The 16,588-nt window shown below is 47.1% G+C and overlaps 1 protein-coding gene across 9 annotated transcripts in view; it reads right to left on the bottom strand.

Annotated features, from left to right (window-relative positions):
* Positions 1–16,588, bottom strand: part of dgkh (diacylglycerol kinase, eta) — a 59,870-nt gene that overhangs the window by 5,699 nt on the left and 37,583 nt on the right. For 6 of the 9 annotated variants that reach the window (XM_049005923.1, XM_049005918.1, XM_049005924.1 and 3 more), the window contains 20 exons: positions 16,378–16,486; positions 16,141–16,280; positions 15,392–15,473; positions 14,746–14,840; positions 14,548–14,647; positions 13,493–13,781; positions 12,085–12,219; positions 10,177–10,314; positions 9,308–9,425; positions 8,935–9,045; positions 8,513–8,609; positions 8,135–8,242; positions 6,505–6,618; positions 6,293–6,427; positions 6,028–6,188; positions 5,741–5,846; positions 5,476–5,568; positions 3,914–4,033; positions 3,444–3,549; positions 1,225–1,355 (listed from right to left, as the gene is read on the bottom strand). In XM_049005923.1, the coding sequence (XP_048861880.1) occupies positions 1,225–1,355; positions 3,444–3,549; positions 3,914–4,033; positions 5,476–5,568; positions 5,741–5,846; positions 6,028–6,188; positions 6,293–6,427; positions 6,505–6,618; positions 8,135–8,242; positions 8,513–8,609; positions 8,935–9,045; positions 9,308–9,425; positions 10,177–10,314; positions 12,085–12,219; positions 13,493–13,781; positions 14,548–14,647; positions 14,746–14,840; positions 15,392–15,473; positions 16,141–16,280; positions 16,378–16,486 (2,488 nt within the window). The remainder of the gene's footprint in view (positions 1–1,224; positions 1,356–3,443; positions 3,550–3,913; positions 4,034–5,475; positions 5,569–5,740; positions 5,847–6,027; positions 6,189–6,292; positions 6,428–6,504; positions 6,619–8,134; positions 8,243–8,512; positions 8,610–8,934; positions 9,046–9,307; positions 9,426–10,176; positions 10,315–12,084; positions 12,220–13,492; positions 13,782–14,547; positions 14,648–14,745; positions 14,841–15,391; positions 15,474–16,140; positions 16,281–16,377; positions 16,487–16,588) is intronic. The other 3 variants (XM_049005917.1, XM_049005920.1, XM_049005922.1) reach the window with 2 other exon arrangements.

Here is a 16,588-nt window from a genome sequence, read left to right as displayed (position 1 = left end):
AACACCATCTTGGTATCTATTTGTGTTCTTCATAAATGCCTGGTTACTTCATCCTAGTACAGCTGTTCCATAAACAAAAACTGTTACTTGTCACTACATGCGGGACTAAGGGTTGCCATACTGTCGATGCGTGTTAGCCAATCACAAAGGAGGTGTGTATCAGGGAAAGAGGCTCGGATTTTATGGATTTTATGTCCAGAGGTGGGTGTTCCTGCAAGTAGACATGTATTTTTGTCAAAGACACCAGGACAGCCCAGACGGCACAATGAGTTTCCACAAGCATTTTCCCTTCGATGAGAGGGACAGAGGTTTGGTATGACGGGACGGGACAGAAAGAAATCGGCACAGTTCAAGGTACAGTGTGTCAGCTGGCTTGTGGGGCTTGTCAGCAACCTCCTCACTCTCAAAATCAATTCTTTCAACCTTAAACGTCGCTCCCGTTAAGATCACATATCAAAAATGATAATGAAAGTCGCATGATGGTTTTCAGATACACAAATCTTCAGGGTTAGGATAAGGTTAGGATACAGTGGAACAAAGCTGTTTAGATAAGGGCAGGTAAGAGGATATTCTCATAAACATTATGAACCCAGACCAAATATGGAAACATTTACTGTTCACCCTACTGAGGAGACGCTGTGATGGTTTCATGCTGTATACCTGAATCCAAGTAACTGTTATTTCCTGACGTAACCAAGGCCACTGTCAGAAGATGGTTTTCAAACACACCCACTACAGAAAAGCCAGTTTCACATCTTAATATTTCACATGTATATCTCACCATGCCTCAGAGCAGCCCTGCCAGTCGGCAAATGTCCGAAGCGCTAAGATCCTCCAACCCCCCCATCTGCTGTTGACATTTTTTTTCCTAGCAGTCACCCCCACTCCTCCTAACAGCAAAACACACACATGCACACGAGCAAACACCTGCAACACTCCGTCACCAACAGTCGGGGATGCCCATATATGGGATAGGGGGAGCAGGGCGGGGTTGGGTGGGTGGAGTTAGTACACAAGTTTCGTCTTAAAACCAACTTGCACACAAGAAGCCAAGCAGGGCAGTGCAACACACAAGGGCAAAAAGGGAGAAAGAGTGGAGGGAGGGAAAGAGGGAGAGAGAGCTATTGTGCATATGTGTGTGAGGGTGAGAGAAAGAGAGAGAGAGAGAGAGAGAGATAGAGAGAGAGCGCAGGTCTGGTTGAGGCACAGAGGGGTTGCGTATACCTTGAGGTCTCTCCTCTCCAGGTGAAGGAGCTCGGAGCCGCGGATGTCGTGGCGGATGAAGGTGTCTTTGTACTCCCCCAAGCTGAGCTGCTCCAACCAGGCGGCCACCTCCTCAGTACCCCACTTCTGAACTACACAGGTCAAGAGCAAGAAGCCCTCTTTCAGTCTCCGCCCCCTCAGACGCATGACACAAGCAAACAGGGTCAGGCCAAAAGGAAGAGCACGGCACAAATAAAATGAGAGAGAGAGAGAGAGAGAGATAGAGGAGAAGAGAGAAGAAGTGGCGGGAGCAGCTAGCAAAACGAGGGTTAGGAGGCTGTTTTGGTACAGGCCTCTGGTATTGGGTGCACCAGAGTCTGGCATGCGGGTTATTGTAGTGGGACGTCCACCATTCCAGAGGCACACAGGACAAAGGAAGGAGCGGGAGGCTAAAGCCTGGGCATCCTGGAGTCCGAATCCATCCCCCGCGTCACGAATCCAGCCCTGCCACACCCCACCCAAACCTCCAGCGACAGGTCTGGGCTACCCCACCCATGCTGCTCAACCGAAGCTCCACACTTGCGTCCGGTCAAAAGCAGGGATACCCATCCCAGTGCAAGAAAACGCACAACCTCGACAGCAGGAAGTCCGTTGGCTAGGTGCCCGTGGATGAGGATGGTAGATACCCTCTGGCGATGAACAGGTTCATGACTGCGGCAGGGCCAAATGAATAACTAGTGGCTTGAAATCAAAGCTTGAAGAGGTAATTATATGGTCTCACGTTTAATTGTGTAGGAGTCATAATTAATAAAGGCACAAATGTTTCATTTTCCTGTTGACCAAATGGTGAGATGATTTCCAACCATCAAATGACAGGAGTACCTCTCACAGTCAGCAGAGGGCAACCAAACAGCAAGCTAGTAAATCCATGTCTGGGAGCTTTGGTTTGTGTCTGCTAACACGTCAACCATCCTCGGGGGTACGAGACAACACCACAAACAGAGAGACTGGGCATGGATACTCATGGGTGGTCAGGCTGGACTGATGACTAGATGACGGCACAAAACAGAGACACAAAATTAGCTTCTGGCAAGATGTCCGCCGAGCGCCATTCTTGCATGGCTGAGTGATCACTTGCTCACTGGGGTCCAGATGAGCTTGGGTGTTTGCAAGCATTGAATGTGGTGAAACAAATCTATGGGTGTTATGAATAAAACCAAGGTGTAGCATTGCCATACTTTTACAGCGTAGGTACAAATCCATCCACCAGAGGGGGCAATAACACATTTCATACCACTTTGTATAAAATTTCACAAAAAAAATTCTCTGTACAAAGTAATCAATTTTGTCAATTCTCAGAATGAAGAAAATGTGAAACTAAATTTCTAAAAGCCTCTAAAGTGGAAATATTTCTCTTTAGTGTTCGGTATTGGAAATAGCATACTCAGAGGCAGCAAATACAACATATATATTACGTACAACATATTCATACATGTAGGCACAGATATATATGTATTCCTACATATACAAACATCTAATTTAGTCACTGTATGGCACTTACACAGTATTTAGTACAGATATGGTATTCAAATTATAGGGGTATTTCTGGTTACAGAACATAAATGTTTCACTTCAAATCCAAGACTTATGTCAATAGTGGTTGTGGTCTGATACAGGATTGCTCAGAATTCTCACCCAATCATACTGATGGTTACAGCAACTCAAGTCTCACACTCATACCTGGTGTTTAAATCTGATTCTGAATCAGATCCATAAACGGACTGCAGTAGGAAGCAGTTGTACTGACACTCCTCCACTTACGAACTTCCAATTTACGAACTTTCAGACATACGAACGAAGAGGACTGTGAGTCCAAATTGTGTTCATTGGGCTCCCGTTTCCTGTCTGCAATATAATTTTTTTTTCTGCACCGCAATTCTGCCCAGTATGACTTCTGGCCGCTATTCCCACCGCACAGCAGCGTGTCGTGTGTACTCCCAGCATCCCAGTTCTTTGTACTTACGAACATTTCAAGTTACGAGCGCCCGTTCGGAACATATCTCGTTCGCAAGTAGAGGAACGTCTGTACTTCCCACAATAAACATCTGCACATTCACACCCTGCATCTGCACACGCTTCAGTAAAAATAACCATAAACCACACAGATGTATAAATAAGCTGCAAATCATTGATTCATATGTAGAAGCTGGCCTGTAACTGGGTGGGGAGGGGCTACTTACCTGGCTGGGAGGTGCCCTTCTTCAGGACCTTCTCCTTCTTGAACTTTGGCACGATGCGGAACATGGAACTGCGGCTATTCCTCTTGCCATACTCCAGGGAGGGGTCCTGGAACACGGAGAGGCTGTCAAACCACCCAATCTGGCAGAGGCACCTTTGGTGGGCGGGGCTAAGTGCTGACTGCCTATTGGCTAGGGACTCTTCCTTTGGGGGCAGATGAGATGTGTCAAACTTTTTCTATTATAACAAGCAAGGCTTTCGACCGGGAAAAGCCCAAGCAATTCTAAAGCGATTAGGTAGTACAAACAGTAACCAGAGCCAAGCCACTGTGCTGAATGTCTGCATTTTTACAGGGTTGGATCATCTATGTCTGGCGTTAAATGCAAAGTAGTTTCCACGATTTCTAAAATGCAATCAAAATCAAAGTCAGTAGTGTAAATATTTGTGAGAGTGGTGGGGTGGGGGGGCTTACCTCCTCGTCGTCGGGCTGCAGGATGTGGTACAGCCAGGGGATCTCAGCCAGCTTCCCCAGCTCCACCTCCACGCTCTGCAGCGCGCTCGACAGCAGCTCCTCGTGGGGGGGGTCCAGTTGCTTTTTGGTCAGACACAAGACCAAGTAAGAAAGAAAACTCACTCCTTCACACAGGGGAACAAGCTAAGGGGCTCTGGGCAGAGGACATTCATGAATGAATACATTCGGTTTGGTGCACACAATGAAATGAATGAATACATTCACTGACACGGGCGGAACCTAAATTCACATGTAGATGTTCAACATAGAAAACATTAAGCTAATTTGGGTTATGAGTTTGTTACAGATAAAGCTGGTCAGTCGGTGGTAATCGGCATTTTGGGAACATTTTGGTTTCCTGATAAATTGCACCAACACAGGAGAGAGTAGTTGCTAAGACCAGGACTGTCCATCGACGTTATACTGAATTTGGATACGTTGCCAAAACGCAAGCAAACATGCAAACTCTTTTGAGGTGACATCATCTGGGTGTGTGTACAACTGGAGCAGAGCATAAACAGCCTCTGTAAGTTAGTCTCCCTGTGGAAATTAAGCTAATTTAGCTACAGATAGGAGGCCATACTCAGTTGTAGAGAGCCTGATATTTAGTACATCATGGTCCTAATAGGAGGCGGCATGGTGGTGCAGTGGTTAGCACTGCTGCCTCACATCTCTAGAACCCGGGTTCCAGTCTCTGCCAGTGTTCTGTGTGTGGAGTTTGCATGTTCTCTCTGTGGGGTCTCCTCCAGTCTCCCTCCAAAAGCATGCTGATGTTACTCGAAGTTTACCAAATTACCCACAGGTGTGCCTATGTGTGGGAGTGTGCCCTGCAATGGGTTGCCCCCCCCCCATCCTGAGTTCTTCTCTGCTTTATAAAGCCCCCCCCCCCCCAGCAATCTAGTACAGGGGTTACAGAATATGATTTTTTTTAACAATATGAAAAGAAATATGTGGTTTTTAATCAGCCACATCAACAGACACATTGCCTTTGTTTACAGCTTAGCCTAATTCTGTTTGCAGTTTTAATAATAAATGCTCTCAAAGCAAATTCTGTTTTCCTTGCTGCACTGAAACTGCATGGAACCGTGACCCCAAAACTGAGGTTTGTTGTGAACTGAGAATTTTTTGTACTATTGCACCCCTCACACTAAGAATGAAAAAATGTGGAAAATGGCTGTTTAGTTTACAGCTGATTGTTTGTTTATTTATTTATTTATTTATTTATTTGGCTCAGGTTGATTTAAAACACTGAGGCATACTGGCTTGCACCTGGGTTGGCTCCGGAAACAGTATTGTCACGCGATTCCAACATCCTGACCTAACAAGTGGATAAAGAAGTAATCTGATTTAATATTGTCTCATTACATATATTTGCTGACAATAAGTATTTCTCATTTGAGAATGAATGCCCTGTTTGTTTTGAAAAAGGTCAAATGTTGAGAGTGTCACCTGCGATTTCGCTGAAGATGGTGCAATGTGGCTTGCTGGCCCAGTGGAGGCAGCAGAGAGCCGGCCATACTCACCAGTGACACCCGGCCCACCAGCAGCGATTCGGTCTCATTGTGCAGGGCCTTGACATTACTGGCCACTTCGATGGCCGTGTTCCTGGTCAGGCTCTGAAGAGAATGACAGGAAGCATAAAAAATCCCAGCATAGACCTCAGAAGATCTCCACGATGTCGTAAAATGCCCATAAAGATAAAGAGGCATCCAGTGGTAATACTGGAAAAGATACTGATTCAGGATTGGCCTCCGCTGATTCAGGATTGGCCCCCGCTTAAGGTCTCACCTCAGGGAACTTGGGGTGCGTCTTGTTGAGGGCGTGGGAGCAGGCGTTGACGGCGTGGGCCAGCTCCTGTTCCAGGAGTCCATTGGTCTTGGCAGCCTCACAGATCCTGCCGGCGGGAATGAACACGTTTGGGGTCAGAGTTCATTCTAGTAGCCACGCCCACACAAAAACACTAACCTCTTATCAGCAGGCGAAGAGGCTGGGAACGACCAGCTGGCGGCAAGTCATCATGCAGACCAGGAGGCTCGGCGGCATACGCAGGTTATTATGGGATGTGGGGGCGTTACCTGGTGATGAGCTCCTCGGCGGCTCGGGCACACATCTGGATGAGCGTGGCTTCGTCTTCTGTCGCCAGGTCGACAGACTGCTGGGGGTAGAGGTGTGGCCGCAGGGGGGGCTTATCGTACTTCAGCTTGTCCTCCCAGGACTTGAGGGTGTTCTCAAAGGCCTGTGAACACACACACGCTCACAGGAGGAGATGCACCACGCACATATAGGCAGACACACAAAAACAACCCTCACCCATAGAGGGAGCCCAAGAGCATGGCTTACTCTGTCCCGCGTCAACATTTGGGCCCGGTTTTTGTGCTGGATCTTTATAACCCCAGGGGGCTGGATCCAAGCTTCACCATCCACCTGGATGGGCACACCTTCATCTCCTAGGATGGTGATCTTCACCGTGCGGCACTTGGAGGGCAGGATGGGCAAGACGTTAGCACCATGGACAGAGCAATGCTGAGTGCAGAGGCCGGGCGGCAGCTTACCTGGGCGATCCGATGATGCTGGAGTTTGATAACTCTGGACACGGCCATCTGCATGCTACCAAACACGGCCACCACCTCTAAGATCTTATCGTCGAACGAGGGCGCACAGAATATCTGGGGAGAGGAGCGAAGCCCCCAATGCAGGTGTCAGTGGTAAAACAGCTACTTGCTGATTTCAATGCTAGCAGGTACCTTTCCTTGATGTTCTTTTACACAGCTGATGGCTTCAGATGAGGATTTCTTAATTTACCCTTAATGATCCAGAGTGTATGCTGCTTTCTCTTCCAGCTAAACATAATTGTTTAATTAGTCTTGATTGAGCTCTCGAATGAAAGGCACGATTCAAATTATGCCAACATTAAGGCTTGATTAATGAATACTTTTTCAGCTGCATCCACCCAAATCGAGGAACAACCTATCACAGAAGGTAATGGAAGATCCTTTATTTGATCATTTGAAGAATAAACAATGTTACTGCAAACTTAAGTTAAATTAATAAAACCCTTATTTAATTATACATAATCTTCATTTTTTGTCCTTTAGTACAATTGTAATCTTTCCATTTATTCAATCAACAGATAAGTAAGAGAATGATTGCGAATTCTATCATAAGGTGTCCACTAGAGGGCAGAAGAAGGGCATTTATTTAATGTTGTGTGTCAAAGTTACTGTTTGTTCTAGTACCCTGTTGTTCTTAGGCCAGAATAAATGGCCTCTAACCACAGATAGACTGTCCTGTTAAACATATGAATTTGCTTATCTGTAATATCCAGTGGAGACTGTAAATCCGGTAAATCATGTAAAATGGCCAAATAAATTGTCATGTCATCTCATAAGCCTTTTGTTATCATGCAGTAATGAGACAGGAGTCCATTCCTTAAAGCAGCTGATTTATGCACTTAGCGACACGGACAGAGAAGGACAAAGGAAGCCACATGCATTCGGGCAGCCGAGATCCCCCCTGCTACGGCAGTATTTGGACAATGGGTATTGACTGGGCGAATGGACAATTGTTGGCTCTGGGGTACAATAGAAAAGCTCAAGGGATCTGGATCAACAGGCCTTTGGCTACAAATGTGTTTAACCGGCATGTTACGTCGCTGGCGAGCAGAGGCTCCCAGCCACCTGGCACGTCAGACTCCGCCAGGAAGCGCAGCCAGCCTGCCCGCCTGACCTTGACATTCCTGGTTGGCGCGGGGTGGAAAGGAAACAATAGTGCCTGGCCCCTGAAACGCAATATGAGCCATGTGGCTCAGCCCGAGCTGTGGAAGATCAGTTTATTCCAGATGAGCCGCCGGGGTCCTTACATAAACACCCTGCAGCGAGCCTGGTCCCTCGCACTCAACCATGAGGCATCCCACTAGGTTCAGTCAAGGCCTCGAAACAGAAGCCTTAGTATTTGAGAAGAGGCAGTGCACCACTGGTCTCCAGTAAGACATGCCGTGTTTATAAACGAAGAGCAACAAAAATCAAAGACCCCGGTGAGATGTTTAATGAAACTGACTCTAGCAAATAAACTCCAATGTAGAATGGCCCGAGATTCGAAATTTCTAGATCCGTCAGCTTGAAGGCACCGCAGGAAACACAGGGGCTGCGAACATGGCCGCCAGGCTTCCGAACGCGCACTTACGTCGTCCTCTTTGGTCCCACCCCAGAAGTTAGTGCCGCCGGCGTAACTGGGAATATTCAGCACAGCGATTCCCTGGAGACTGGGGAGGGGGATGTACTGGCCATCGCACTGAAAAACAGCAGCAGCAGAGAAACACTGAGCACCTGACATCACTGTTGGGCAAGCATGGTGCATGGGATTGGACGCCCTCCATCGCCCATCCACTGGCAGATGCCAATGTCTTTGATCACTGTGTGTTTTTTTTTTTTTTCAAAATGCTATTAAGCTCATTGGTCACAACTGAGTCGTCCCCGACTCCCCCGTCACCTGGATTAACACGACATGTTACAGGGGGTCATAGGAAGGGTAGCGGACCATAAAACCGAATCTACATCTCACCTCCAGCTGGACCTTCTGCTCCAGATTCTTGTAGGTCCTTTGCAGCAGCTCTTTGGTGCCCAGCACCCCGTACCACATCATGTTCTTGGTACGGCTCCTAGGCAAGACAGGAAAATTCCGGAATAACTACATCTCATTTTCACATGCTCACTGTCAGCAAAGTCCTACCTTTCCTCCTTAAGGAACAACAGGACATTATATAGGGTGGGATGTATAGTGCGAGAGATATGAGCAAAGACATGTCCTGTACAGAGGACAGAAATGAACTGCTGCATCTCAGGAGGATATTTATTCAGTCCAAATGCCGGATAAATGGAACAGGTAAATTCAGCCAGATGAAATCTGAAATCAGCCTCTGTGATCAGTACCCGTGCAGTATTATGCCAACACCAATGGGAAAGCAAAGTCAATCAGCGCCGCACCTGCACTTCTCAGGATGCTCCTCCCGCTTATTGTTGAACTCCAGGGAGATCTTGGCGTCTAGTCCAATGCCAAAGTAATTATTCATGACGCATTTCTCCAGGTAGCCGTCCCTGCGTGAGATAAGGTAGCATGGATACACTTCGGTTCTTAATGACTTACGAGAAAAGGACAAATGGAGGAGAAGACATCCAACCATAACATAACAAATCATTTTGTAGGGAATACATTACATTACTCTTCTTTAGCCAAGCATGAGCACACCACATTTTCCACAAGGCTTGCTGACAGACCATGCCACATCTAAAATATTGTTCCATCGCTGATGTCATCAAGGCTTTACACATACATACATACACCCGTAAAGCTTCTTACATAGAGTCAAGATCTGGGTCAATGAATGGTGTAGCTCCAAACGGGTCTATGTTGGCCAGGAGCATCTTGCTGATGATTGAGCTCCCGGCAATGGATGCAGCTAGACCAGCTCGCAGGCCTGCCGGCAAAGGGACCCAAACCGACGTCAAGCCAGCAGACGTCCAACTAGAGACTCAAGGACCCTCGATAACCAGAGGGGAATGCACTGCATGTTCATGAAGGTCATTAATTATTGCTATTATCGTGTTGACACCTATTAAAAAGTAATTAGATAAGTTCTTAATTCAGCTACTGTAGCTAAATATACAAAAGAAATAATTTAGCTAGCTGAGCTCAGCTCAATAATACTGATCATAATTAATGACTTTTGATTACGAAAATGAATAGACGATGAATAAAGATGTATCATCTTATCGTACAGTGCAGACATGCCATTTTAATAGCCGCAGCTTGAAGCAGAAGATTTTTGTGTGTGTGTGTGGACCAGGTATACATTACATTGGGGGGACCAAAATATGATAACATCTTATTATTTTGATGTTGTAGGGACCATTTTTCCAGTCCCCACAAGGGGAAATTTAATTTAATAAAAATCTGTGACTGCAATCAAAAAACTAAAAACCCAAAAAATACTTTTGTTTGGTCACTTATGGTTGAGGTTAGAGCTGGGTAGGTTGTCATTGTTGGGATTAGGGTTTTGTCCATCGAAATGAATGGAGAGTCCCCACAAAGATATGAATACAAACACGTGTGTGTGTGTGTGTGTTTGTGTGCATACAGTCATATTACAGCAGATGTGTGGGCACAGAGCAGCACAGCATTGTCTCTGGGCAGGCGGGTGTTAGGAGTGTGTCAGCGTGTTGCGGTACCAGGGCAGATGATGCGTGTGTTGAGCACAGGTAGATTCTCCTTGCTGGTGGTGAAGGGGGGCATGGAGAAAGAGCCACAAGATTGGGTGCTCCGACTCAGCCTTCTCTCCGGGGGGGAGCACGGTGTCGTCGTCTTAGCTGATTGGGGGTGGGATGAAAACATGATCATCAGCACCTCACAGAAGATCAAAGCAGCATCATATAGAAGATATTCCTTCCAAAAAGTCCATGAGAACTTACATACATCAGCTTACAGTTCCATCATTGTGCTCTTACGTCAACTGCTATAAGACCCATAGGATCTCCAGTACACAGGCCTTCGATTATCAGTTATTAAGGTGTGTTCTCCCAATATCAAGCTCCTTCCTACACCTTTGGACACAGACCTCCACCTAAGACTTATCTTCTTAGTTTAACAAACCCTCCTGACTGTCACTTTCAGCCTTGATCACATCAGGTAGGGGCGACCCTTCACATTAAGCGAGATTAAGACTGAGATCTTTACGGTTAAATGGTGCACCTGTTGCAGTCTTGGATGGTCAACCTAAACCACGAACACGCCGTGAAATGACACAGCTGAAATTCGATTCTTGTCCCCTCTGCCCACAGGGCAGAAACAAAGTGAAGAAGCAGAAAGAGACTCAACAGCTGCCTGAAATTAAGCGGGAATAGCCAGGGACGCCACCAGGCTGCAAAATCAGCCTTCGCTTCTCCTCTGGGGGGACGGGAGAGGAAGCAGGAAACCACACAAACAGGAAGTACCACGGCAACACATACAATGCCGTGTTCTATAAATGAAAACAGACGGCCGCTGACTCAGAACACCAACTCATATTTAGATGTGCCGTAAATCACGTCCAACTCGGGGAGCGATGGTAACCGATGCTGTAAATCAAACCAACACAGAGGTGTGTCAACACTAACACCCAGTGTTTATGAAGGTATCTGAAAAGTGTTCAAATCAGCATCACGTACAAGACGCTTGCAAGATCTAGCAAACGCTGACGTCGCTCTGGTATTTTCTGAAGTATTTTCATAAATTAAAGAGCATTTTTCCCCTCCACACAAACAGCTCATTAACGAAATGACTGAAGTACAAAGCAAACAAGCGCTACAGGAAGCAGAAGCTGAGGTGAACATGAGTAAATGACAACACCTCAAAAACATGCAGACTAAATTATAAAATCTTACTCTCCTCCCACTAAAAGTAACATACCGATAAACATAAAAGTCAAAACGTGAAAGAACTGTACTGCTTATGAATGCATATGTGATCCAAAATTGTTTTAACAGCAAATTCAAACAGGGTCATGGCGATTGGGAAGATAACCCAGGCAGCACAGATCGTACAGCGGTGTCCATCCTGGGCCGTAAGCTGGTCGATCGCAGTGTGGTAACTTAAAATCACATTCACATGCTGTGGTTGATTCATCTGGGCTGTTAGGACTCTGGAAGCACTGCGCACTCCTAGCAACCAAGAAGTCAAGGGTATGTCAACAAGCAACCTACAGGTTATGACTTGGTGTCCTGCATTCCTATGCACCTTCCTGAGATGGGTCCCAATCACAAATAGCACTGGTCCAAGACAAACACGATAGCCGGGGCTTGATTTGAACCTGCATCCCTACACCCGGCTGAGTCACCATACAGCCCTTGTCTTTATTGTTTTGCATGATTAATATAAAAGTGTAATGCCATATGCCTGTTCTTATCTTAGCGCTTTACTTCAGAAATACCAGCAGGTGGCAGCAGTTGTTCCAAAACATGGTAGCAGTTCACTGTAAATGACAAAGTGCAGTAAGTTTCTCGGTCACCTACATCACTGCTTTGGTGGACTTAGTCCATCTCTCCTTTATAAGGTAGTGTTTTTGTGCCCAGTGTGAGGTACCAGAAGGGGGGAGGGCTTACAGGACTGAGATTCCAGCTCTTTGGTGTCCTCATCCTTTTCGTTGTCTTTGTCCTCCTCCTCGCTCTCCTTCCGGAAATCTGCCGGGGACTGGGGGTCCTGCAGCTCCTCAGTGTGAGCGTTCTGCTCATCGACGACTGTGGGGGGGGGGGGAAGCACACCGTAGCTCAACCGCTTAGCCAGCCCTCAACACGTCCGCTGAGTCAGTGGCTGCAGGAGTCCAGAACAGGACATTATCGTTTCAGAAACACCATCATTACTTTCCTTTTTCTTTCGGACTTCACGGCACTTTCATTATACCTTCGTTAAAAACGGCATTTGTCCCAAAAGAGGGGCCTGATGCTTCCAGATCTGATGGAACAGTCTTTTTCCAGAGGGACTAAGTGCACCTCAAGGTAAACATTACCCGTGCTGTCCTGACACTCACTCTCACTCTCACTCTCCCCTGGGGTGCAGAAATGTGGAGGAGTTTCTCCAAAATCCTGCTAGGTTAGATCCACATGCCTCCCCCAGCATGGCCTGTTACTGTCATGCTGCAAATGCGTTTTGAGATGTTTTTTTCTTACCCCCAGGAAAATATTGTCTCTGTCTTCCTCACCCCTATAAGGGTAAATGGCGGCGACCCCTCTTGGAACGTCCTAAATGTCACACGGATCGGGGAGGGGGGAGGAGGGGGGCTGCAAATCTGGGCCGCAACATTTTTTCTGGCACAGCGTCCTGGCAGCTTTCTTTACGCCTCCTGGCATCGCTCGCACCTCACCCACGCCGCTGAGAACTAGAGAGCCAACGTGACTGAAGCCACCCAGCGTTCTGGCCGATTACCACGTTTCGGTAATAATTTCATGTATTACACTGAAACTTTCAGACAGCTGCCCTGTCCTTTATTTTAGTGCTGTGATCTGTGTGAGGCGCTTTGGGGATGGAACACTAATAAATCAGAACAGATAACCTGATTTATGTTTAAGGAGGTAGACCAATCAGGGCCAGCTGGGTGGCATGGGGGGAGAATCCAGGGAAGCTGAGGAGTGATGTCGGGCCGCTGGCTGAGGCGATTTCAATGTCATGGTGGTACGGTTTTGAAGCCCAAACATAGGGTGCTATGTGGGTCAGTGGATTAAGATGCTGGTGATTGAAAGGTTGTGGGTTCAGGTCCCAGAGAGGCCCTCAGTTCCCACTTGCTTCAGGAGTCATCTGACCATAAAAATGTGTACTGCTTTGGCTAAAGGTGCCTGTTAAATAAAGGATTTGAAGTTGTTCAGTGGGTCTTAAAGGGCCATGGGTCCCATTTCTTTTCCACACCTTTGCCGTGATCATGTGACAGCCCCCTGCCACACATTTCCTCATCGAGCTCGATTCCGATACGCAAACCCCAGTGCTGAGTGAGCACCGCCTTCGGCTGCTGCCACTCACCTTTCTCTGCCTGCTCGACGATCTGCCTCACTGCCTTCTTCAAGCTATTGGCCCGAAGCATGAGCTGTTCTTTGGCTTTGAAGACCTTGTGCGGGGATCCCTTCTCCATGACGCTATCCTCCAGCTTCTCCTTCAGCTCAGTCAGGGACTCCTGGCTGTGGTCCTCCAGCTCCTCCACCTCCTCTGGGTCCTCCTCCACGATGGGCGGCGTGCCGCGCAGGGCCGTAGCCTGAGCCTCCACTTGGAGGGTTTGGAGGAGCGAGTCCAGCTTCTCGTTGAGGATGGCACACTGTGGAGAACCAAGGATGCATCACGCCAAAGCCGGCCTTAGCAGGCGCAGAACAAAAATATAAGAATGTAAGAATAAAACAGGAAACTAACATTTAAAATAAACAAGCCATAGTGCCAAATATTGTTCCATAACACAGCTCACTGTCAAGCCTCCATGTTAACACAATCGCTCCTTGTGAGAGTCTGAGATCCGTTCCAACAGGCACGTCATTAAGCAAAATGGTCACTATGTGAAAATCACGCTCGCCTAGGCGTGACCGTGACTGTGCTTACGACTTTACTTCAGCTTTTTATACTCAGTTTCTTTATGAAGTGGACATTTATAACAACATTTTGTGCATTCTACTTCAAAGATCTCTCTCACGCCAGCGTGCGTCATTGCCAAGCGTCCAAAATTTTCGCAGAAAATTAATTCTTTCATCACCGTGGCAAATGGTGCCTAACTGAAGAAGTCACTAAATGAGAAGTATGTCTGTTCCATGATTGTCTAACATTATCATTGTTATGAAGATGACATTATAACTACTGCTATTATTAGTAGTAATGACAATTATACCAGCAATTTTCCAAAACTCCAAAACAAGCCGACTTTGACTTGCAAATGATCGTCTCAATATTAATACAGGAGTAACTCAGGATTCATACGTTGCTTGGATCTCAGCTGCAGCATTGATGAACCGACAACCTTCTGGTTCCAAGTCTGTGTCTTTAGCTGCTATACTACTGGCTAATATCCTGACTGCAGCTCGGAACGCCGCCCTCACCTTCACAGACATGCTCTCAGCCTCGTCTGTATTCTCCGTGGCTTTCTCGTACGACTTGCCGACTTTGGCCACGAAGTCCTTGACCGTCTCACAGAGCACCCTTAGAGTAAAGGAGCGGAGAGTGGGTGAGCTGGCAAACCACCCCCCCCCCACCACGGCCCAGGGCACTTTCTGTAGGCGTCATCACGGAGGACCCACTTGGCGGAGGAGATGACGACGGAGTGCTGGTCCGAGTTGAGGATCTTGGTGAGGTGGGCGGCGACTGAATCCTCATAAGAGGATATCTGAACCTGCTGGAGCACAGTGCACACAAGGGGGTGGGGGCCGTCACAGCACGTACACGGGCGGCTCAGAAAACACCCAGTGATTAAGGAATTCATAAAGACTAAATACCCAATATCTGGAACAATAATATCCTAGAAGCTAAATAGCTGCATATCTTATTGAAATTGAGTTATAATCAAAATCTAGTTGCTAAGGCTGTTTTACCTCATGACAAAATATCTAGGTTCCGCTATGGTTGGTGTTTAGGGAAAGAATAACTTCTCTAAACACTAAAATCAAGACAAAACAGCCTTTTCCTCAGTTGCCCTTCTTACTGTGTTTTGTAGGGCAGAGCAGTTTTCAATCTTTTATTTTTTAAGCCAGGGACCCCTCCCCCCCCCCCCCCCACAAATGATGACAGCTACTTGAAAAGATAAATAAGGCGCTGGGGAGGCATTACACTCAGAAATGGGCCCCCCCTTGGTATTTTTGGCTCTGATCATGGGTGGGGCCCCTCTAGCCTCATTACATTGCATAAATCACCTGATGTCACCCCAGATACAGGTTTGGATTACGGTACCTGGTTCTCCTCTGCCTCCTCCGGTGTGGCAGGGCAGCTGTGTTTGGGAGGTATCTTAATCTCGTAGGTCATTATGCTCCACCTGCAAATGAGGAGAGTAACTATTGGCACCTACAGCTGCATCCACGTCTAATGCTGGTGGAGGAACCAGGGCGTGGTGTTACTCCATGCAACCCGGATTTTACACTGCTGGTATCAAGACCAGCAAAACTTCACAGCGATGAGGAACTGGGGTATAATATGGGGGACGCTGGTGTCATAGCAGACAAGTAACTCGTGGGTCAGCTGACTAAAACGCAGCGCTGGGGAAGGCAGGAACGGAACCGGTGTTGTACCTTTGAGCGAGTTTAATAAAGGGGCTTTCTGGCTATCCAATTACAAAAATAGGTAGAATATGTAGGTATGAATTTTGCTTTAGATAAAGTGAAAAACAAACAAATAGGTACTGAATAAACGGAATAATTTTATAGTGGTTGAGCTGCCGTTGATCTCCAACAGATCAGGATTAGATTAAATTAGATTCAACTTTACTGTCAGGTACAGAGCCAATGAAATGCAGTTAGCATCTAGCCAGCCGCAAATAAAATACAATAAATTATCAATAAAGTATAAATCACCTATCAACACGTTTAATTATAATTCTGTGCAAAATTTTGCATGAGGCACAATATATGGGCAGACAGGAAGTACAGAGCGCATTATGGTGCAGTGGAATATTTCCCCTCCGATTCCGTGCCAGGCTAACATACCGGTCGAGCATCTTGGTACTGGCCCTCTCCAGCTTCTCCAGGATCTGCGGCAGCTGTGCATCATCGTCACAGGACGGCCCCCAGCCCAGCACCCGCGCCAGGTCATTCCCCGTACCCAGGGGCAGCACCCCCAGCTGACACTGCAACGGGCGAGAGCGCACGGAGTCGGCTCAGGCGATGGCCTCAATGTCGCCCCCATCAGGCGGCTCGGCGGCCGCAGAGCAGCGAACCCCCTACCTGTTTGTGGAGGCTGAGCTTGTCGATTTCGGACAGAACCCAGCCCACGCTACCATCTCCTCCACACACGAGGATCCGGAAGTTGTCGAACTTCTGGAACAGACGCAGGCTGAGAAAGAAGAAGAGAAGATCAGTGAAAATGTGAGTGTTCATGTATAACAATACTCAACTGTTCCTAAGCAATGAATTAAGAATGATCATGCATTATTCA

This window comes from Brienomyrus brachyistius, chromosome 1 (genome assembly GCF_023856365.1).
Source record: "Brienomyrus brachyistius isolate T26 chromosome 1, BBRACH_0.4, whole genome shotgun sequence".
Taxonomy (NCBI): Eukaryota; Metazoa; Chordata; class Actinopteri; order Osteoglossiformes; family Mormyridae; genus Brienomyrus; species Brienomyrus brachyistius.
The sequence above is the reverse complement of the archived record's forward strand: the minus strand, read 5'-3'. Positions and strand labels throughout refer to the sequence as shown.